We start from the raw sequence: 20,108 nt of genomic DNA, 5'->3' as shown, positions 1-20,108 counted from the left end.
TGTACCTGGAATTCACATCAGGAGGCTCACAGATCTGAACGCTTTGGTGTGAAGAGTCAGTCTTAGGTCAGCTGACTGGAGGTAGCCAAGGACCTATTAGAAGTGAAGTGAGACACTGAGAGAGTAATGAGGGGTGCACCGACCACATAAGCGGCACTCCGAAGAGTACCTGTGGTATCATGTGTGGAGGGCTCCAGGGATGGCAGCTAAGCTCAGGCCCCCCAAATACTTCCTACCAGAGGCTGGGAACAAAATGAGAACCTTGGTCTGAGGCCAGCACACGCAGCAGAGCAGAGGGAGAATTCACACAACCTGCTGAGAGGCAGTGACAACACCCTTGCTAATCCAGCGGCACCCTCCCCTACAATCCAGCACACCACACACTACCCCCCCCACTCCCCACCCCGCCCACAGAGCCCACCCCCACCCTCCAGGGTCCTCCTGGGGGCCCAGACCCACATGACTGGAAGTGGACCCGTGGCCCTTGAGAACGTCCTCCGAACCACGCCGTGGGCGCTGGGGCCTGGTCGGACAGCTCCTGCCTGGGGTGAGCACAGACAGCGGTCCCACGGGGGATTAGGGGTCGACGTCCCAGGAGTCCCGGGTTACAACCGTGGGGACAAGCCCCCGACAGCCCCCCAGCCCCCCAGCCCCATCTCCCCTGGAAAGAGGGGCCCAACAGACCCTGTCCCGCTCCGCCCCCGCACTCGCGGCTCGGAGGCCCCAATATGGCCGTTAAGCCCCAAGGCCCTTCACTTACCTCGCGGGGTCTCGGGGATGGCAGGCCTTGGCCGGGGGATGCGGGACTCTGGCTCGGCTCAGCACAGGCAGAGATCCCAGGCCGACTGGCGGGAAGGAGAGGTCCTTCGTGAGGACTGGGGAGACTCCCTACCCCAGAACAGGGGCCACGCAGGGTCCCCGCTCCTGGCCTTGGCCTGGGAGGGTCCGGGCGGCTCTGAGGACTGAGGTGCTCCCTCACGTTGTGCTGCGGAGACTCGGAGAGGTAGGGGCCTTGGTCTAAGGGGCTGGCAGCAGGTGAGCTGAGGGAGGATTTCCAGGTCCTGCCCGGACTCAGGCTGAGGACTGTCAGGCTCCTAATGAGTCTCCAGGCCCTGCTGCCATTAGCGTGAGTGGCCAGCCGCAGGGCAAGAGATAGCAGCTCCGGGCTCTACCAGCAGTCAAGGGAGGACCCTGAGTGAGGACCGGGGGAACCACCCCCCTGAAGGGAGGGGGACCAGAGACAATATGGCCTGTCCCCTCCTGCGGACCCTTAAGATCCCAAGAAAGGAATGTCAGGCTGAGACATCCCATCATTTCTCCTATCAGGTCTCAGGCAGGTTAGAGCTTTGATCTGCACGTGCAGCCCCAGTCAGAGGAAGGGAGGGTCCCAGGTCCTACACGGAGTCCAAGTGGGGATTCTGCATCACTCTGAGGACCCCACGAACTCTGGGCAGAGAGGCCCTCCCATAAGTGTCCATCACTAGGTGCCCCCCGGACTCGAGGGGTGGGCTGAAGTGCTCCCTGCTTTCCTCCTCCAGGGTACCCTGGAAGATCACAGGGTCTCCTTCAGAGCAGGGGAGGGGGGTGGGGGCACGGGTCTTGCCAACAGTTATTAACAGGACGATCCTGAATGTGAACTGCGAGGACCCCCCACCCACTCTCCCCCCCCACCCGGACACTGGGATCTTCCCTGTCAGGAACACTGGCGTCACCCCAGTAACCCCGGGGCAGGGCTGTCTGCCTGGGGACCCGAGGCTCACACCCCCTTCCTCCACCGGGTGCTCAGGGCCCAGGCTGACCAGGGTAAAGGGAGGCCTGTGGGGTTCCTAGAGCAGTGCCCTGGGGGACCCTGCAGGGGCGGCCGTGGTCAAAGCCAAGGCGGGATCTCTCCGCTGAAGGGGCTCCCCCACCTCACCGTCCCCCTCTCCAGGTGCCCTCGCCACCTACCAGCCCTGCCCAGTGTCGCCATGCCTCGGGGCCAGAAGAGCAAGGTCCCTGCCCGGGAGAAACGCCACCAGGGCCGTGGTGAGGCTCAGAGTGTCGGGGGTGCTCCTGCTGCGGCAGCACCAGCCGCCGCAGCAGAAGAGCCCCCCCGCTGCCCCCCACCCGATGCGGGGGCGATGCCCCCAGGCTCCCCCGAGGCGGGTCTGGCCCCGCAGCCCCAGGGCGCCCCGGCCCCTGGGTCTCCTGGCGCGGGCCCTCCAGGCCCGCCACGTGACCAGGGCGCCGAGAACGCAGCCGCCCCCGCGGCCCCCCCCGGCCGCCCGCAAAGACCCCCTCACCCGCAAGGCCAGCTTGCTGGTGCAGTTCCTGCTGCAGAAGCACAGCAGCGGGGAGCCCATCACGCGGGCCGCGATGCTGAAGATGGTCAGCAGGAAGTACCGCGAGCACTTCCCCGAGATCTTCAGGCTCGCCTCGGAGCGCATGGATCTGGTCTTCGGGCTCGAGCTCAGGGAGGTCGACGCCCGCAGCCAGTCCTACGCCCTGGTCAGCAAGCTGGCCCTCCCGAGCGACGGCAACAAGGGGCTGCCCAAGACCGGCCTCCTGATGGCGCTCCTGGGCGTGATCTTCATGAAGGGCAACCGCGCCACCGAGGAGGAGGTCTGGGAGTTCCTCAGTGTGCTGGGCGTGCACGAGGGCAGGAGGCACCTGATCTTCGGCGAGCCCCGGAAGCTCATCACCCAAGACCTGGTGCGCCAGGGCTACCTGGAGTACCGCGCGGTGCCCGCCAGCGACCCTCCGCGCCACGAGTTCCTGTGGGGCCCGCGAGCCCGCGCGGAGACCAGCAAGATGCAGGTGCTGCAGGTGCTGGCCAAGATCAACGACACCGTGCCCAGCAGCTTCCCCCCGCTGTACGAGGAGGCGCTGCAAGAGCAGCAGGAGCGCGCGGCGGCCCGTGGCTGGTGCCGCGTCTAGTCAAATCAGCTGGGGCGGCTGCTTTTCCTTGCGGTGGAAGAGGGCAGTCGACCTTCCAGGTCGTGCAGAGTCCTAGGGGTTGGAGGGAACAAAGCACAGGTCTTCTTCCTATTTGTTCAAAACGGCTAGCTTCTATAAACACATACACAGTTATATTTATTTAGGTGTTTTCCAATGTTTTTTCTTGGAATAGCTCATTTAGTTCTAGAATATAAACTTAAGAATGACATGGCTCTCATTTATCGCTGTTTCACAAATGAGAGTTACAGTGTTGGTGTCTATCACAATGAAAGTCACAAACCATCTATATTGTATTCGTGATCCAAAAGCAGGTAACAAGGAAGTTTGCCTTTTTTCCCCTGTTGCACATAAGTAATTTGTAGGTCTATTTTTTCTTTAAGTTTTCAGATGTTGTTCATTTTAATTGAAGATTTTGCTTCTGAATCTAAGTTTATTAATGCCATAGATAACACATTTATTACTATTCAGGTTTAAGATTAAGAGTTTTGTTTTTGTAAACAAGCTGAAAAACCTTCAATATTTTCTTTTTGCTACAGAGCAAAGTAACATGGCACTAGAACAGGGTTTTTCATGGGAATGTGGAAGAACCTCATAGGAAAATATTTGGGATCAGAACTAGTGACACATAAGTAAAGGGTGGTTAACTCATTGCCTTATTCTCTTCATCTTTGCTTTTAAAATCAAACAATATATACCTGGATATTCGTAGCTAATTCAAAGTGTATGAGAAATTAAATAAATTAAACTTCTTGCTCATTCCCTCTTTTCCTCTAGCATTAAATGAGCATCTGCTCTTTGCAAAGTTCCCTAATAGCACCGGGGATAGTAAGAAAAATAAGACTGAACCACTGCACACAGAATTGTAGACTTTAGCAGTAGTTACCATACAATGAAGAGGGTAAGATACATTCTAAGTAATAAATAAATGACAAGTAAAAGAAGAGGTGTATAAGTGGAGGTCCTCGAGGAGAACAGTCTAGTGTAAATTGCTTGATCAAGGCTGTGTTGGCCTAGGTAAAAATGCCAGGCCCTTGTGGGGGGGGGGGTGTCTTTTTAAGCCAGGCAGTGCAGTGGGCTGGATGTGGCTGTGGGAGCACTGGGCAGGGAGGGACCAGGTCCTCAGTCGGTGGTTCTGAGTTGAGAGACTAGGCCTAGAACGGAAAACAGATTTTCACAGTTACTTTGGGAACGTGAGAAAACCAGTGACAGTCCCTGGCTGGGGCTTGAATGGAAGAGGTCCTATGTCCTTGTGACAGTGCAGGTAACACAGCGCACAAATGTGTTTTAGGCATAGAATGTCCAGAGAATTTCTGAGTAATAAGGGTAATACTCCACTGAAGTGAGATTCCAAGAAGCCCCTGGACTTTACCAGTTGTCATGGGATAAGTGAGAGCTCACTCCATTAAAAGGGCATTTTAACTAAGTTATTTTGAGTATAATTTGTCAAACTCTTAGGGGAGGGCTCGAATTTTGGTGGCGATAAGATGAATGAAAGAAGGGGGTGGTTTGGGTGGAAATGGACCCGGGAGGGAAGTTGTTGATTCTTGACACAAATAGGAACTTTTAGTTGCATCCAACTGGAGAAGACAATCCCATACCCACATTCAACAGCAGATGCTCTGATGGAGAAATACTATTGCATTTTATTTGCCCAGCAGCATTTCAGTGGATTTGGATTTCTATATTGTTTGGAGTTGCATATTCTCTAATTCAAGCTGGAAATGAAATTCTGAGAGGAAAGTGTGTTACCACCTGGGGTTAAAATCATCTTAGCAATAACTGCCATTCATTAAAAGTACTGAACTTAGGGGTGCCTAGGTGGCTGTTGGTTAAGCATCTGAAGTCAGCTCAGGTCATGATCTCAGGGTCGTGGGATCGAGCCCTGCGTCAGGCTCCACACTCAGCCAGGTGTCTACTTGTCCCTCTCCCTCTCCCTCTGACTGTCCCCCTGCCCGTTCTCTCTCTTTCAAATAAAATCTTTAAAAAAACAAAAATAAATAAAAGCACAGAAGTTTGCCTAACACTGTGCCAGGTAGGTTACACACATCACATGTATGTCTATAGTCCTACATAATAAACACTATCAGACTCAGTTTTCAGCCAAAGAATTTAGAATATTCTCAAATTCCAGGCTGGCCAGTGACTGTGCTGGCCCAGACCCTGGCTCTGAATTCCTCTAGGGCCCACACTGCCACTCTCCCCAGGCTGAGGCACACCTGTGTCACTTATTTCCTTTTTCTGCTCACTATTCCACAATGTAGTTCTGGTGTTAAAAAGCACAACTTCATACCCAAACTACAGTTCTGGAATACACAGCCCGAGGAACGAGCAATAAAAATAGCACAGTATGAATAAAGGAAGAGACAATATTCAGTGATAATTACATTATCAACAAAGGAAATGTCAGGAAACCTCAAAAGATCAGGGACTCAGCATCATGTGGCTCAGTCCCTTCACAGTGGAAAGTAAATCTTTTAGAAGTGAAATTATGTACGAGGCTAAGTCTGTGAAGAGAAGGAAGATCAGCTTGCTTTCTGTGACAGCACACCACCCGCTGTTGGCCCCCATCTTTCCTATAGTTTCTTCATCTCATGTCACTCCTGGGAATAAACCCATTCCCTACCAGCTTTGCAGTAGGGAGACTAAGCAAGAGTTTGGAAGGATGAGGTGTTTTTCAGGAAGCCTTTCAAAGAAGAGACAGGAGTCAATATGAAAATTCTGATGAATGAGGACTGAGGTGGCAAACCCCCCACAATAACTAGAATCACGGGAAAACTGGCCGGTGACTTCTTGGCAGAGCTGCCAAGAGAAGCATTCCATCACTTGTTTGGGGGTTCTCAGGGCCACGAGAGCTTTGGACTACATGGGTGATCTTAGGTTGAAAGAAAGTGGAAACCCCGGGCCTGCTGAAGTTACTCCTGCCTGTGCCTTTCCAGCTATGATATCAGGATTCAGGCTTCTTGGGGCCCTCTCTGATCCAGATGGGGGGTTGCCCCTAGTCTTCACTTAGGATCTTTACCTTGACTCCCAGCAGTCCCTGGGTTGGCCTGCCTTGGCCTCCTAGGTCTGAGAGGGGTCACCAGCCAGTCTTCCCATGATTCTAGTTTATGAGGTTCCCGTGGTGTAAGGGAAGGGACCTCAGGGAGGCAAAGGAAGGAGTCTCACATCCTCCCAATAATCAAAGAGAGGGTCCTGAGTGAGAACGTAGGGAAACCTTTTCCCTCAGAACTGAGAGAATCACACAGAACCCTGCCTTTGCTGAAAGCCCTTGGATACCTGGGCATTGTTGACATAGTGTGACATATTCACTTCCTCCTATGATGTCACAAGGTGGTGAGAGACTTTGTCTAAGGCGTGCGGCTTAAGCAGCAGCAGTGGAAAGATTTCTTGGTTTTTCCACAGGCCAAGGTGAGTACCCTGCGGACTAAAGGAGCCACATACCCCGAACAGTAGGAGCACGAAAGCATTAGTTTCTTACAAGCTTCCAGCTTCAGGAGACCAAGCACAGCTATAGTCAGATAAGGAGAGCCTCACTTCCTTCTAGGGGTCTTAGGGTGGTACAAACCTTGATATGAGGGGCAGGCTTAAGGGTAAGGGAGGGAGGAATTCCAGACCATGAAAAGGGTCGGGGATCAAAGCAAGGACCAAGGGACTACCCACCACTAAATAGAAAGGGTAACCAAGAATCTGGCTCTGCCCCTGGTTTCAGCCCTAAGAACCAGGGCCAGGCTATCAAGTAAAAACTCCCCCAATACTTATTTCTATCAGATTTACAGGGAATGAAATCCTTAGTTTGAAGGTGCAGCTACCATTCAATGAAAGGGGTGGAGGTGCCAGGCCCTACACAGATCCTAAGTAAGGACCCTTAATGAGGACTGAGGACCCCAAAGAGGCCAGGATAGAAAACTCCCCCCTCAACATTCAGACCTAGACAGGAATTATAAGCTCAGGACCCCTTTCACTTCCTTATTGTGGGTGCCAGGGAGGCTTGTGATGTCAGTCTCAGGAGAACAGAGGAAAAAAATCCATGACCTGCCGCTAGTTGAATGATGGTCTTGCGTTCTTTGAACCACAAGACCGGCAGCCCCTGCGGTCACGCCAGTATGCCTGAGGCAGGTCTGGTAGGAAGCAGCCTAAACCTTACTCTACTTTCCTTCACAGGTTTCCCGAAGGACAGGCTGATTAGGAGAACAGGAGTCCTGTGGGTTTTTAGAGCCGTGCCCTCGAGGAAAACTGCAAATGTAGCCTTCCTTATATGCCACCAGCCAAGGTGGCATTTTCATGCGGAAGGTGCACACATCCTGTTAACCTTCCTCTTCCTCCAGTGGGCCCTCATCACCTGCACTCCCCCTCACACTCCTGACCATTGCCCCGATCATACTCATTATGCCTCAGGGTCAGAAGAGTAAGCACCACACTCGTGAGAAACGCCACCAGTCTCGGGGTGACTCCCAGAGTCACAGGAGAGTTCAGGCCCCTGTAGCAATGGAAGAGTGTCCCACCTCCTCTTCTCCTGTTTTGGAGGGTAATACTCAGAGTTTATCATCTACTGAGTCAACTAACACTTCCCAAGAGTCTTGGGGAGCCCCATCTACCACCATTACCTCTTCAGGTATCTCTGGTACAAGATCTGATGAAGGTAAGAACAGCCAAGATGAGGAACATCTACGTTTCTCTGATGTCTTACCTTCTACTGAGAGCTCATACACTGATATTCTAACTATGAAGGTGGGTTTGTTGGAACAGTTTCTTCTGTACAAATATAAAATGAAACAGCCCATTATGAAGGAAGACATGCTGAAGATTATTGGCCAAAATTACAAAAACCAGTATCCTGAGATCCTTAAGAGAACCTCTGAACGCATTGAGGTTGTCTTTGCAGTCGACTTGAAAGAAATCGACTCAACCAGCCACTCTTATGACCTCATCAGCAAAGTGAAACTCCCTAACAATGGGAGGGTGCGTGCTGGCAGGGGGTTACCCAAGACTGGTCTCCTGATGACAGTCCTGGGTGTGATCTTCGTGAAGGGCAACTGTGCTGCTGAGGAAGACATCTGGAAATTCCTGGGTATGATGCGAGTATTTGCCGGGAGGAAGCATTTCATCTATGGAGAGCCCAGGAAGCTCATCACCAAAGACTTAGTGAGGCTAAAGTACCTGGAGTACCGCCAAGTACCCAACAGTGAACCTCCACGCTATGAGTTCCTGTGGGGTCCGAAAGCCCAAGCTGAAATCAGCAAGATGAAAGTCCTAGAATTTTTGGCCAAAGTCAGTGATACAGTTCCCAGTGCCTTCTCATCAAGATATGAAGAAGCTTTGAGAGATGAGGAAGCAAGAGCCCGAGCCAAACCTACAGCCAGTGGGAATTACAGGGGCACATCCAGCAGCTTCTCCCACCCCTACTGAAATCTGAGGCTTTTTAAAAAATCATCTAAATAAGAAAATATGACATCACAGTAGGGATTTTCATGGAAATGTGGAAGATTCCCACAGTAAATTTACTGAGATAATGGAACATAAAAAAATAATAAAACATATCAACTTTAGTGTTCTTTACTCCTTTCAGTCTTTTGTTTTATAAAATTAAAGGATTTATACTTTAATATGCTTAGTTTAATAAAGAATTTAGGAGACATTAAATCATAACAAGTTAGACCTCACACTCTCTCTTTTATTCCCCAAATGTCTACTGAGTAATCTGCTTTATGGAAGGCTCCATGCTAGGAATGGGGATGCTAAGATAAAGTCCTAGCCTTTCCTATAGAACTTTAGAAACTAGTAGCTATGATCATAAGGAAGATACTGAGATACCCTCTATGTCTTATAAGAAAGTTAAAAAAAGAAAAACAGAGCGAGAAGGGAGGTGTCCTAGGGCAGAGCAGCATGTATATTCCCTGAAACAAGGCAGTTTAAGTTTTGGGATATTGCAGGTCATCTGTGTGATGTTATTTCAAATTAAACTACATGATGGACTAGACTGAGGTTATAGGAATGGTGATCAGAGGCCATACCCTAAGATGATGCATCTCAGAGATGAGAGAAAAGAAAAATCTTTAAATGGAAAACTACACTGTGATGCAAGGTCTAAAATTAAGGTTCAATATTATAGGCTCCTTGACACTTAGTGAAACCGACAGGGCCTCAAATTGCCTAAATGGAAGTTCCCCTCCATACTGTGCACCTGCAGCTAGGGTTCACTATCAAACAACCATCTCCATCAAGGCGACAAGGCACATACCTTGCTTATTCCTAAGTAGCATATTTCTGTTCCCTATCAGCTTGCAGAATTATTCAAAGAAGCTGATTACAAGGTACCATGGGAAATAAGGTCACCTCAACCTCTTGACACCAAACCCTGTCTCCCAGAGATGTGCTCATTCACTGTGTTCCTGGGTGTAACCCTCGTGTTGTACTATGTAGCACGTGGTGCCCTTCTCCCCCAGCCAAGTGAGTACACATGATTAATAACCAGTTGTTTGTCTTATCTCTACAGTGTCAGGTGGTGCATGTTTGAAGTCTACATAACCATAGTGTGGAAGTTCCTTCCTCACCTCATGGGGTAAAAAGGAGGCCATTAAAACAAACTCTTATAAATTACTTTGGCATTGTAGATAATCCAGAAAGAAATCTCTACCTGGGGCAGTGTATTAACCTGTTAGGAATGCCCTAGCAAAATAACACAGACTGGGTGGTTTAAAACCAAATTTATTTTCTCATAGTTCTGGACGCTGGAAGTCCAATGTCTTCCAGCCTGATTGCTTTCCTCTGAGGCTCCTCTCCTTGGCTCCTATATGGCCACCCACTTTATTTGGTTGTCCTTTTGTGTGCATGAATCTCTGGTGTCTCTTTGTGGGTCCTAGTCTTTTTTTTATAAGGACACCAGTCAGACTGGGTTATGGCCCACGCTAATGGCCTAATTTTAATTTAACCATCTCTTTTATGACCTCATCTTCAACTATAGTCATGTTCTGAGCTACAGGGGGTCATGGCTTCCACATGCCTTTTGGGGGGACACAATTCAGCCCGAAAAGACAAGAATCAAAGGTGTCTTTGTTATTATCTCAATAAAGAAGAGTATAGTGCACAAATAGGCATTTCAAACTCCGGGGAGTTTCACGACAAAAGGGTGAACTCCCTTGAGGTGACACACACAGAAGCCACTGTACTGACACTTTTTTGCATTGAACTGGGGAAGTCAAAGTCCACTGCATTAAAAGAGCATTTTAATTAGATTATCTTGCCTATATTTTGGCAAATTCTAAGAGAAGATTAGATTTTGGTGGGGAGGAAACAAATGAAAATAAGAGGTGATTTGAATGGAAGGACAACTGGGAAGAACTTAAAGAGTGGCTCCTTGACAAAATGCAAGGAGTTCTAAGTTGCATCCAGGTGGGGAAAGAAAAAGCACATACCAAAATTAAATAATAAATACTCTAATAGGGAAGAGATACTTAACTGTACTTGCTAAAGTGAATTTTTGGCTGATTTGATGTTCTTTTGCCTAGGAGTATTACATTTCCGAGGACATATCCTGGATTTAAAAAAAAACCATTCCTCCATAGGAGGATGATATTATCTAGGTAAAAGTCATCCTAACTGTCTTTCATTAAATGCCCAGTATTTGCCAGTCATCTTGATGGATACTTTATATACAGTACCTACATTCCCACAGTCTTACAATGTAGTTTTACCAAACTATAAGTGTCAGAGCTAGACCATACCCCTAGTGTGAATTCATCCAGGGCATATAGCAACCTACCACTCCCACCCTGAAGCAGACGTTGTGAACCTTTATTCACTTTTCTTGTCACTACTCCAAAATGTATCTCAGTAGATTAGAAAAAAAAAAAAAAAAGAGGAATATATGACCAGAGCAATAAGAATACCAAAATAAATGAGAGGTATGAATAATGAAAGGAAGGATATAATATCTGCTAACAATATGTAGTGTTGCTTAACTTCAAAAAATGGCGGTCTCATGAAATTATCTGGCTCAGCCTGTTTCCTATGGCAAGTACTTTAGAACAGAAGTGACCTAAGAAGCCAACTCTGGGTAGTAAAGAGAAGGAACATATCAGCGTGGTTTTTGACTCTGATATTCCACCTCCCAAGCTAAGTCTCTAAATTGTTTTTCACCTTCCCGATCTCGTATCAGTCCTGCAACACGGACTCATCCTCTGTAAGATTTGCACGAGAGAGATTACTCAAGAGTTTGCAGGGATGTGGCATTGCTCTGAAAGCCTTTCGTTAAAGAGACAGGAGCCAAGATGAGGACCGTATGAATGAAGACTGACGAAAGCAACATTCAGTCACATAGGCAGTCACACTGCGACCACCCCTCCCCTGCTCTTACATCTACGCGGTCAGACTGAAGGCTCTGCAAGAATGTGATGTCATCTGCAAGGATGTGAGGGCCTCGTAGATGTGGTGGTGGAGAGAAGGGCCCAAGGTCCTAGATGAGTGTAACTGACAACCCTGTACGAAACTGAGGGTCTTCTCCACGCCAGAACAGAGGGGGCACCAGAGATCCCACCCCTGCTGCCAGACTTGAGAGGCTCTGTCGTTGGTGACCGGAAGAACATCCCTCACTTCCTCTTGGGGTGTCTGAGGAAGGTGCGAGACTTTGCGGCGGCCACCTCAGGGCAGGTGAAGGAGAAATCTTCCAGACCCAAGCACAAGGTGAGAAGCCTGATTGAGTAATGAGAGAATACCCCTGCCCCCCAAAGGTGTCCCCCTTGCTCCTTCCGAGGCCCGGCTCCTCCTCTCTGTCCTCGACCCCTCCCTTCCCCTCCCCTTTCCTCCCCCCCCCCCCACGCGCACGCGAGCGCACGCACGTGCCAGAGCGGTTACTCAGGCGGAGGCAGATTTCTGCCTGGAGGGTCGCAAGAAGGTGCAGGCTTTGGTGGGAGGCGCCAGTTCAGCAGAGGGAGGAGAAGACCCTAACAAGAATCAAGGTGAGGAAACTTAAATAAAAATTCTGACCAGAGCCATGCTAGCGGCTCCCGGAAAATAAACATGGCAGTCAGGCGGGCGTGAGATTTCCCAAAATATTTGAAGGATCAGGAAGCTGAAGGTCTTGATCTCAGGGGAAGGGTACCATTCCCTGAAGGAAGTCAAGGATGTGGAAGTCCGAGTTAGAAGGGGCCAATAATCCTAGAACAATGAGGTGGCATAGAACTCGCGGCGGCCATCAATCCGGGGGAGCTCTGGGGTAGGGCTGTCGGGCTTACCTCAGCAAGGACGGACTCGGGGATGAGAGAGCCTTGATCTGAGGGCAAGGGCCTTAAGTTAGCAAATGAAAGCATTCAGCTGGGAATCAGGGTAAGGACTCTGTGAGGACTGAAGGAATCTCTGTCCTGGTGATATATTGGCTGACACTCATTTTTCCCCTCTGGTTCATGTGAGAGTTGTGGGGGAGGAGAGTGTGTGTTGTGAGGGGGAGGCCGGTGAGAGATTTTGTTTAAAGGGGACTGTTTGCCCTCTGCAGTAGGAGGATTTCTAGATCTTTCCAAGAGTTAATGTGAGGACCATGACGTCTGAATGGAACAACCCCAGTGAGAGTACAAGAGAAACCATGTCCAATTCTTAGCCTTGGAGAACAATGGGCAGGGGGGACAACTCCCACATTCTCCCAGGTGGTGTAAGGAGATGTTGGCAGGGACAGAAGAGTCCCCAGGCTATGCCAGGGGCCAAAGAAAAGATGGAAGGGACCACTGAACATGGAAAAATAACAAAAACTCAGATCCCTATCTTTGCATTCAGAACTCGAGTTCTGAGCCTCACCCTCACTTATTTTTATCAAATCTGAGAGAGAAGAGATCTTTAGTGTGAGGATACAATCACCAGTGAGCAGAAGGGAGGTATGCCAGGCACTACCTGGAGGCCAAGTGAGTACCCTGAATGAGCAATAAGGACCAAAACAACCCATGAAGGAGAGGGCTCCACCTAGCTCTCAGTTGGGGGCCCCTGACAGGGATAGGGAGTAAGGAACTACTACTTTCCTTCTTCCTCTGGGGTCTCTGGCTTTGGTTTGAGGTATCGACTTCACAGCAATAGAATAGAGGAGGCCCAGGACCTGCGGAGAGTTGACAAGATGATCTTGAAGTTGAACTGAGAAGACCCCTGCAGCCCAGAACAGAGGTTCCCCACTGGCAGCCTCTGATGTCACCCCAGTACACCCCAGGCAGGGCTGACAGACAGCTGTCTAAGGCTCCCTTTAACTTCCTCTATAGGGTTCTCAGGGGACAGGCCGATTAGAACAGGAACCTTGTGTGTGGGTTCTTGGAGCAGTGCCCTCAAGTAAACCTGCAGAGGCAGGCTTGGTTTAAAGCCAAGGTGGAATCTTCCTATTGAAGGTGCTCACATCATCTCATTCTTTTTCCTCCGGGTGTCCACATCTCCTGATTTCCTGTTCATACTCCTGCCTGCTGTCTGTGACCGTAGTGCCATCATGCCTCGGAGACAGAAGAGTAAGCTCCGGGCTTCCGAGAAACGCCGCCAGGCTCGAGGTGAGGCTCAGGGTGAGAGTGTTCAGGCCACAGCAGCAGTGGAAGAGGAGTCCACTTCCTCCACTTCTTCTCAGAGTGAGGATACTACCCAGAGTCTGCCTCAGGCTGGGTCAAGTAGCACTTCCCAGGGGCGTCGAAGAGCACAAGCCACCACCATTACTTCCACAGCCGTTTCTTGCACTAGATCTGATGAAGCTTCCAACAGCCAAGATGAGGATAGGGCAAACCCCTGTGAGGGCGCATACTACACTGAGAGCGCAGGTGAAGATCCTTTGACCAGGAAGCCTAGCTTGTTGGAGCAGTTTATTCTGTACAAGTATAAAATGAAACAACCCATTATGAAGGAAGACATGCTGAAGATTATTGGCTCAAATTACCAAGACCGATTTCCTGAGATCCTCAAGAAAGCCTCTGAGCGCATTGAGATTGTCTTTGCAGTTGATCTGAAGGAAATCGATTCAACCAAACAATCCTACGACCTCATCAGCAAGCTCAAACTCCCCAACAATGGGAGGGTTCGAGCTGGCCGGGGGTTACCCAAGACCGGTCTCCTGATGAATATCCTGGGAATGATCTTCATGAAGGGCAACTGTGCTGCTGAGGAAGACATCTGGAGATTCCTGGGTAAGATGCGAGTATATCCCGGGAGGAAGCACTTCATCTACGGAGAGCCCAGGAAGCTCATCACCAAAGATTTGGTGAGGCTGCAGTATCTAGAATACCGCCAGGTGGCCAACAGTGATCCTCCACGCTATGAGTTCCTGTGGGGTCCGAAAGCCCAAGCTGAAACAAGCAAGATGAAGGTCCTGGATTTTCTGGCAAAAGTCAACGATAGCATCCCCAGTGCTTTCCCGTCCTATTACGAAGAAGCTCTGCGAGATCAGGAAGAGAAAGTCCAAACCAGAGCCATGGTCAGGGCTAGCACTATTGCCAAAGTCATTGTACCTTCCAGGGCCATGCCCCAGAATATCTTCCCACCCCTAGTGAAGTCTGTGCTCTGTAACCCTCCAGATAAGAAAGTGTAACTTCAGGGTAGGGATTACAGTATTAGCAATGTGAAAGAATCCAATAGTATAGTAGTAAGGATAATGGAATAGAAAAAAAAGATGAAACACAGTTAATCCAGTTTTTACTTGTTCCCTTTAGTCTTTAGTTTTACAAAATTAAAGGATTTATACTTCAGTTTTGTTGGTTTGTTCAAAAAAGAAATTAAATCTTAAGAGATTATACTTTGTGTCTGTTGGCTCGTTTGTTCGTCACACAGTGAGTATCTGTTCATGGGAAGGCTCAGCGTTAGTGGTGCAGACACAAAGATGAAGGAAATCCAGGCTCTCTTCTCAGAATTTTAGAGCCTTTGAGCCTCACGCATACAAGTTAGCTGCTGAAATATCCTCCATGGCCCACAGATGGAGCCAAAGGAATGGGTGAGCCAGAAGGGTAATCCTTGTGAGAATGGTTAAGTGGAAATCTCCCGAGCAATGCTGTTTGGGACTTTAGGAACCTGCCAGCCCTCAATGGGAACTGCGAGACACCACCCTGTGTTAGTCCGCTCTGGCTGCTCTAACAACATACCAAGGACTGGGCGACTTAAACAACAGATAACTTCACAGTCATGGAGGCTGGGAAGTTCACAATCAAGGTGCCAGCAGATTCAGTTTCTGGTGAGAGCCCTCTTCCTACCTTACAGATGGCCACATTTTGCATGTGTCCTCATATGGCAGAGAGAGAAAGTTCTGGTTTCTCTTGCTCTTAGGAGAACACTAATCACATCATGGGTGTGCTATCCTCACGACCTCATCTAAACCGAATTATCTCCCGAAGAGTCCACCTCCAGTTACCTTCACATTAGGTGTTAGGGCTTCAACAGGTGAATTTTGGTGAGTGGGGACACAAACATTCAGTCTATAACAGAAAACTGGTGCTACGAGTTACTTTGGGATTGTGGGTAAACCAAAGAGAAGTCACCACCTGGGCCAGGAAAGGAAAGTGTCCTTTGTTCTTAGTGCAGATGAATACAGCAGGCAAAGTAGGTAATCTATGGGCAACATCCTCATGGAGTTTCTCAGAAATAAGGGTGAGACCCCCTTCAGGTGAGTTGCCACTGTGCTGGCACTGCTTGCCCTGAGTTGGGAGAGCCAGAGCCTGCCCCATTAAAAGGGCATTTTAATTAGATTATCTTGAATGTAATTTGGCAAACTCTGAGCAAGGGCTAGCTTTGGTTGAGGGTGTAATGAATGTTAACGGAGGCCATTTGATTGGAAGGGCACTTGGAAGGAATGGGAGGGCCTGTACCTTGACACCAATTGTAGGAACTTGAGTTGCATCCAACTGAGAAAGACAGCTCCATGCCTGAATTAAATGAAAGATGCTCTAATGGGGAAAGTTTAGTTACTTTTATTAGCTAGGGCAAATTTTTGGCTGATTCTGTATTCTTTGTCCAAGAATACGGCATATTCTCTGGATTTAAAAAAAAATAACAAGAGAGGTGGGTGGTATCATGTGGGATCAAAATAATATCAGTTGCCATTTTTTAAATGTTGGGTAATATTTGCTAGTCATCTTGTCATGTGTTTACATGTATACATTCCAAATGACAGAGCTTATCAAACTCACTTGGATGATGAAGAACTTGCAGTTTTCTCAAGTTCACAAGAATGGTCACTACCACAGCTGGGACTAGACCCCTGGCTTGAATTTGCCAAAAGGCCACATGGTTCCACTTCTCCCAACCCAAGGCAGACCTTATACACTGACTATTCCAAAATTTTTCTCAGGCAGTACAAACCAAAGTACTAAAAGCAGGCCTAAGGGCGCCTGGGTGGCTCAGTTGTTAAGCGTCTGCCTTCGGCTCAGGTCGTGATCCCAGGCTCCTGGGATCGAGCCCCGCATTGGGCTCCCTGCTCTGCAGGGGGCCTGCTTCTCCCTCTCCCACTCCCTCTGCTTGTGTTCCCTCTCTCGCTGTGTCTCTGTCAAATAAATAAAAAATAATCTTTAAAAAAAATTAAAAAAGCAGGCCTATTGAAGGGAAAGTAAACATGAAAATAAATCATAATTTGGAGACTGTCCTTGGTTTCCTCTTCCTAGCATCCTACTGAGAGCTAACTCTGCCTGGGACCTGGTATTTTGTCCAGTTCTAGCACCTTCCATCATTACAAAACCCTTCACCTGGGACTTCCCCTGTGTGCCCTCCTTCCAACTCCGGAACCTGACCTTCTGACCAGTTCTTCACTGTGGCCTCCTCTGATGGCTGTGCTCTATTCTTAGTGGAGCAAAAAACCTGTATCACCTTCTTTTGCCTTAACTTAGAGCATTGCAAACCCCTGGTAGTCACTTGCTTCATCATATCATCTTTATATACCTGTTTATGTGGTAATATGGAGATCTTCATTTCTTTCTCTCTCTCAACACGCCTGAGATTGCCTTCTCCAAATGTTAAACCTTTTAATAGATGGTTTAAATAGCTTCTGCATATAAATTTATGAATCATTTTCTTCACACATTTAATAACGTCTATTAAGTTTACAAGTAAGAGTTTTATATTTTGTGAATCAAATTGGAAAACCTTCCCAATTATTTTGAATCCGGAACAGGACAACAAGGCATCACAATAGGTGTTACTGTGGAAATATAAAATAACTCAGTAGCAAAATTATGTGGATCAATAACAAGAGCAAAATAAAGTCAATGATTAGCAATTTCTATCTTCCTTATCTCGTCTAGCCTGTTGTTCAGTAAAATTTAATGACACATACCTGGATTTGTTTAGTTTACTTAAGTTACAATAAATTAAATCTTAATAAATGGGAAAATATGCTCATTCATTTCCTTAATATTAATCAGGCATCTGCTCTCGGAAATACACTGTGCTATTGCTGGAGATGCTATGATTTTTTAGGGGGTGGGGGAGGCTATCTAGGAGCAGTAATCTTAAAAGGACGATAGTAAGATATTATAGTAAACTAGAGGGACAATTAAAAAGAGAGTGAAAAGGGGTACCTGGGTGGCTCAGTTGGTTAAGCCACCGACTCTTGATTTCAGCTGTGGTCATGATCTCAGGGTTGTGGGATTAAGCCCTGCATTGGCTCCTCACTCAGCAGGGAGTCTGCTTCTCTCCCTCTCCCTCTTCCTTTGCTCCTCCCCACACTCAAACATTTTCTCTCTCTCTCTCTCTCTCAAATATTTTTTGAGAGAGAGAGTGAGGGTGTTGGAGTCCAGATGAGCCCAGTGAGGTGGCAGGTAGGAGGAAATGTTACAAGTATGTTTGGAAAACTGCATGTTTTTCAGTGAGACTGAAGTTTAGGTTTAGCAATCTGGGTAAGACTGTGGGAGTGGGCCAGTTCTTCACATGATGTGATGAAGGATTGAGAGACTTACTCTTGCAGTGAAAATGGCTTTTGAATCCTGGATAAACTACAAAGAAACTTTCCTTTGGCAGAGGTAAGGTAGGTGTCCTGGACCCCTTTTCACTGCATTTGAATACAATGTGCGAAGTCCTATGTCGCACGCTCATACAAAAACCTGCACAATTTTTTGATAAGTTGTCTTATCATTTTACTTCATTCAAGATACACTTTTAAAATTTCTCTTGAGTTTTCTTTTTATACTCGTGTAATTTATGAGTGTTTTATTTAATCTTCATGCTTTGGGGATTTTCCAGTCATCATTTTGTTAGTGATTACAAGTTTAATTCCATTATTGTCTGAGATAGAAACTACATGATTTCCATTTTTTAAATATTAGTTAGATGTGCTTTATGACCCAGAATGTGGTTTATCTTGGTGAGTGCCCCATGTGAGCTTGACAAGAATGTGTATTCTGCAGTTGGATGAAGTAGTCTATCGATGTTAATCATATCCAATTGACTGATGATGTTAATGAGTTCAACTATGTCCTTACTGATTTTCTGCCTGCTGGATCTTTTCATTTCTGATACATAAAGTTGCAGAAGTCTCCAACTATTATAATGGATTCATCTACTTTTTCTCGCAAGTTTTGCTTCAGACATTTTGATATTCTGTTCTTAGGCACATACCCATTAAGGTACTGCTATGTAACCTTGGAGAATTAACACTTGGATTACCATGTAATGCCCTTCTCTATCCCCGATAACTTTCCTTGATCTGAGCTTTGTTCTGTGTGAAATTAATACACCTACTCCCATTTTCCTTTGGTTAATAATACCATGGTATATCTTTCTTCATCCCTTAACTTTTAATCCATGTGTCTTTATATTTAAAGTGGGTTTGTTGCAAACAATATGTAGTTGCGATTTGTTTCTTGATTCATACAGATATTCTGTCTTTTAATTGGTGTTTTCAGATTGTTGATATTCAATTCAAAATTATTATTGATATGACCAGATTAATATCTACCATATTTGTTACTGTTTTCTATTTGTTGACCCTTTTCTATTTTCTTATTTTTGACTTATGCTCTTTTTCTGCCTTTCGTGATTTTTAAAGTTAATGAACTTGATTGGGGGAATCATTACACAAGGTAGATGTATACCAAGACATCGCATTGCACACATTAAATAAACACAATGCGTATTTGTCATTCATGCCTCAGTAAAACTGGAAAAATTTAGACATTTTATATGATCCCGTTTTCTCTTCTTTCTTAGCATATCAATTCTTCTCCATTTTTTTAACAGCTTTTCAGGGGTCACCCTAGTGTTGACAATATATATTTACAATGAATCCAAGCTCACTTTGAAATAACACTGTATGACTTTATTTTTTTATTATTTTGTTCAGTTAGCCAACATCATTAGTTTTTGATGCACTGTATGACTTTATAGATAGTGCAAATAGCCTATGTAATCACAAAGTATTCCTAATTCCTTCCTCCTATCCCTTATTTCATTTCTGTCATTCATTTCACTTGTGCATAAGTTATAATCAGCAAAGAAGTTATAATCATCAAATAATGTTTACAACACATAGCATTTCTAAGTATTTTTAATAAGATCACAAATTCTACACTGTGACTTATTTTTGTCATCTTTTTTTTAACATTCCTGAGTTAGTGAAGCAAATTTTTCCCTATACAGACACAATAAATGCACAGCTAAGTGGTTTGCAAAATGTCACATAGAAGTAGTAATGACATTAATATTATAAATTTTCTCCATAATTACATAGCCTAAAAAATCGTGACCACATTCATTTTCCTTGGAAATCTAAGGATAGAGCTACGGTGTGACCACAGACAGATTATGCAACAAAAGTAACCTCTGCACAATGTAACTTATATATAATTATTTGAAAATACAACATTTTAAAATATTGATTTAAAAAAAAACCTACTTTGGTACGTTAAGGTTTATGCATGCATACCAGATAATAAAATAGTAATGCCCATTCTTACAAAGAATTCATATAATGAATACTGATGGGAATTCCATGAGAATTAATATGTACAACTGTTTTCACTTCATGAAAAGCAGTTTGTGAAAACTGAAATTTAAAGCATAATGCTAAAATACTGCATGGGTCCAAGCCACCTGCTATCCGTTGAAGATAATACTCTTAAAACAGTATTTGGAAATTTAAAAGTTTGGCATATAAGTATTATTGGAATAGTTCACATTATACTAAGATTATATTTTTTAATTAAATGTGACTAGTTCATGATATTGTCCAGTGGTGTATAAAATTTCTT

The 20,108-nt window shown here is 46.4% G+C and overlaps 3 protein-coding genes across 4 annotated transcripts; all 3 read left to right on the top strand.

Annotated features, from left to right (window-relative positions):
• Positions 1 to 489: 489 nt before the first annotated feature.
• Positions 490 to 3,662, top strand: LOC113930335 (melanoma-associated antigen B4-like). Its single transcript, XM_035725825.1, is given in 3 exon segments — positions 490 to 547; positions 1,931 to 2,257; positions 2,259 to 3,662. Coding segments are annotated over 2 exon segments (948 nt in total). The 5' UTR covers positions 490 to 547; positions 1,931 to 1,967; the 3' UTR covers positions 2,917 to 3,662.
• A 2,548-nt stretch (positions 3,663 to 6,210) lies between these two features.
• Positions 6,211 to 8,473, top strand: LOC113931531 (melanoma-associated antigen B5-like). Its single transcript, XM_027609611.1, has 2 exons — positions 6,211 to 6,345; positions 7,099 to 8,473. Exon 2 carries the CDS (start codon positions 7,324 to 7,326, stop codon positions 8,341 to 8,343), a length of 1,020 nt encoding a protein of 339 aa, XP_027465412.1. The 5' UTR covers positions 6,211 to 6,345; positions 7,099 to 7,323; the 3' UTR covers positions 8,344 to 8,473.
• Positions 8,474 to 11,539: 3,066 nt separating this feature from the next.
• Positions 11,540 to 14,653, top strand: LOC113931530 (melanoma-associated antigen B3-like). Of its 2 annotated transcripts, none has more exons than XM_027609609.1 (2): positions 11,540 to 11,616; positions 13,381 to 14,653. In XM_027609609.1, exon 2 carries the CDS (start codon positions 13,388 to 13,390, stop codon positions 14,468 to 14,470), a length of 1,083 nt encoding a protein of 360 aa, XP_027465410.1. In that variant the 5' UTR covers positions 11,540 to 11,616; positions 13,381 to 13,387; the 3' UTR covers positions 14,471 to 14,653. The 2 variants fall into 2 exon arrangements, with proteins under 2 accessions (XP_027465410.1, XP_027465411.1); XM_027609610.1 differs by lacking the exon at positions 11,540 to 11,616 and adding an exon at positions 11,799 to 11,891.
• Positions 14,654 to 20,108: the final 5,455 nt, after the last annotated feature.

This window comes from Zalophus californianus, chromosome X (assembly GCF_009762305.2).
Source record: "Zalophus californianus isolate mZalCal1 chromosome X, mZalCal1.pri.v2, whole genome shotgun sequence".
Lineage (NCBI taxonomy): Eukaryota > Metazoa > Chordata > Mammalia > Carnivora > Otariidae > Zalophus > Zalophus californianus.
The sequence above is the reverse complement of the archived record's forward strand: the minus strand, read 5'-3'. Positions and strand labels throughout refer to the sequence as shown.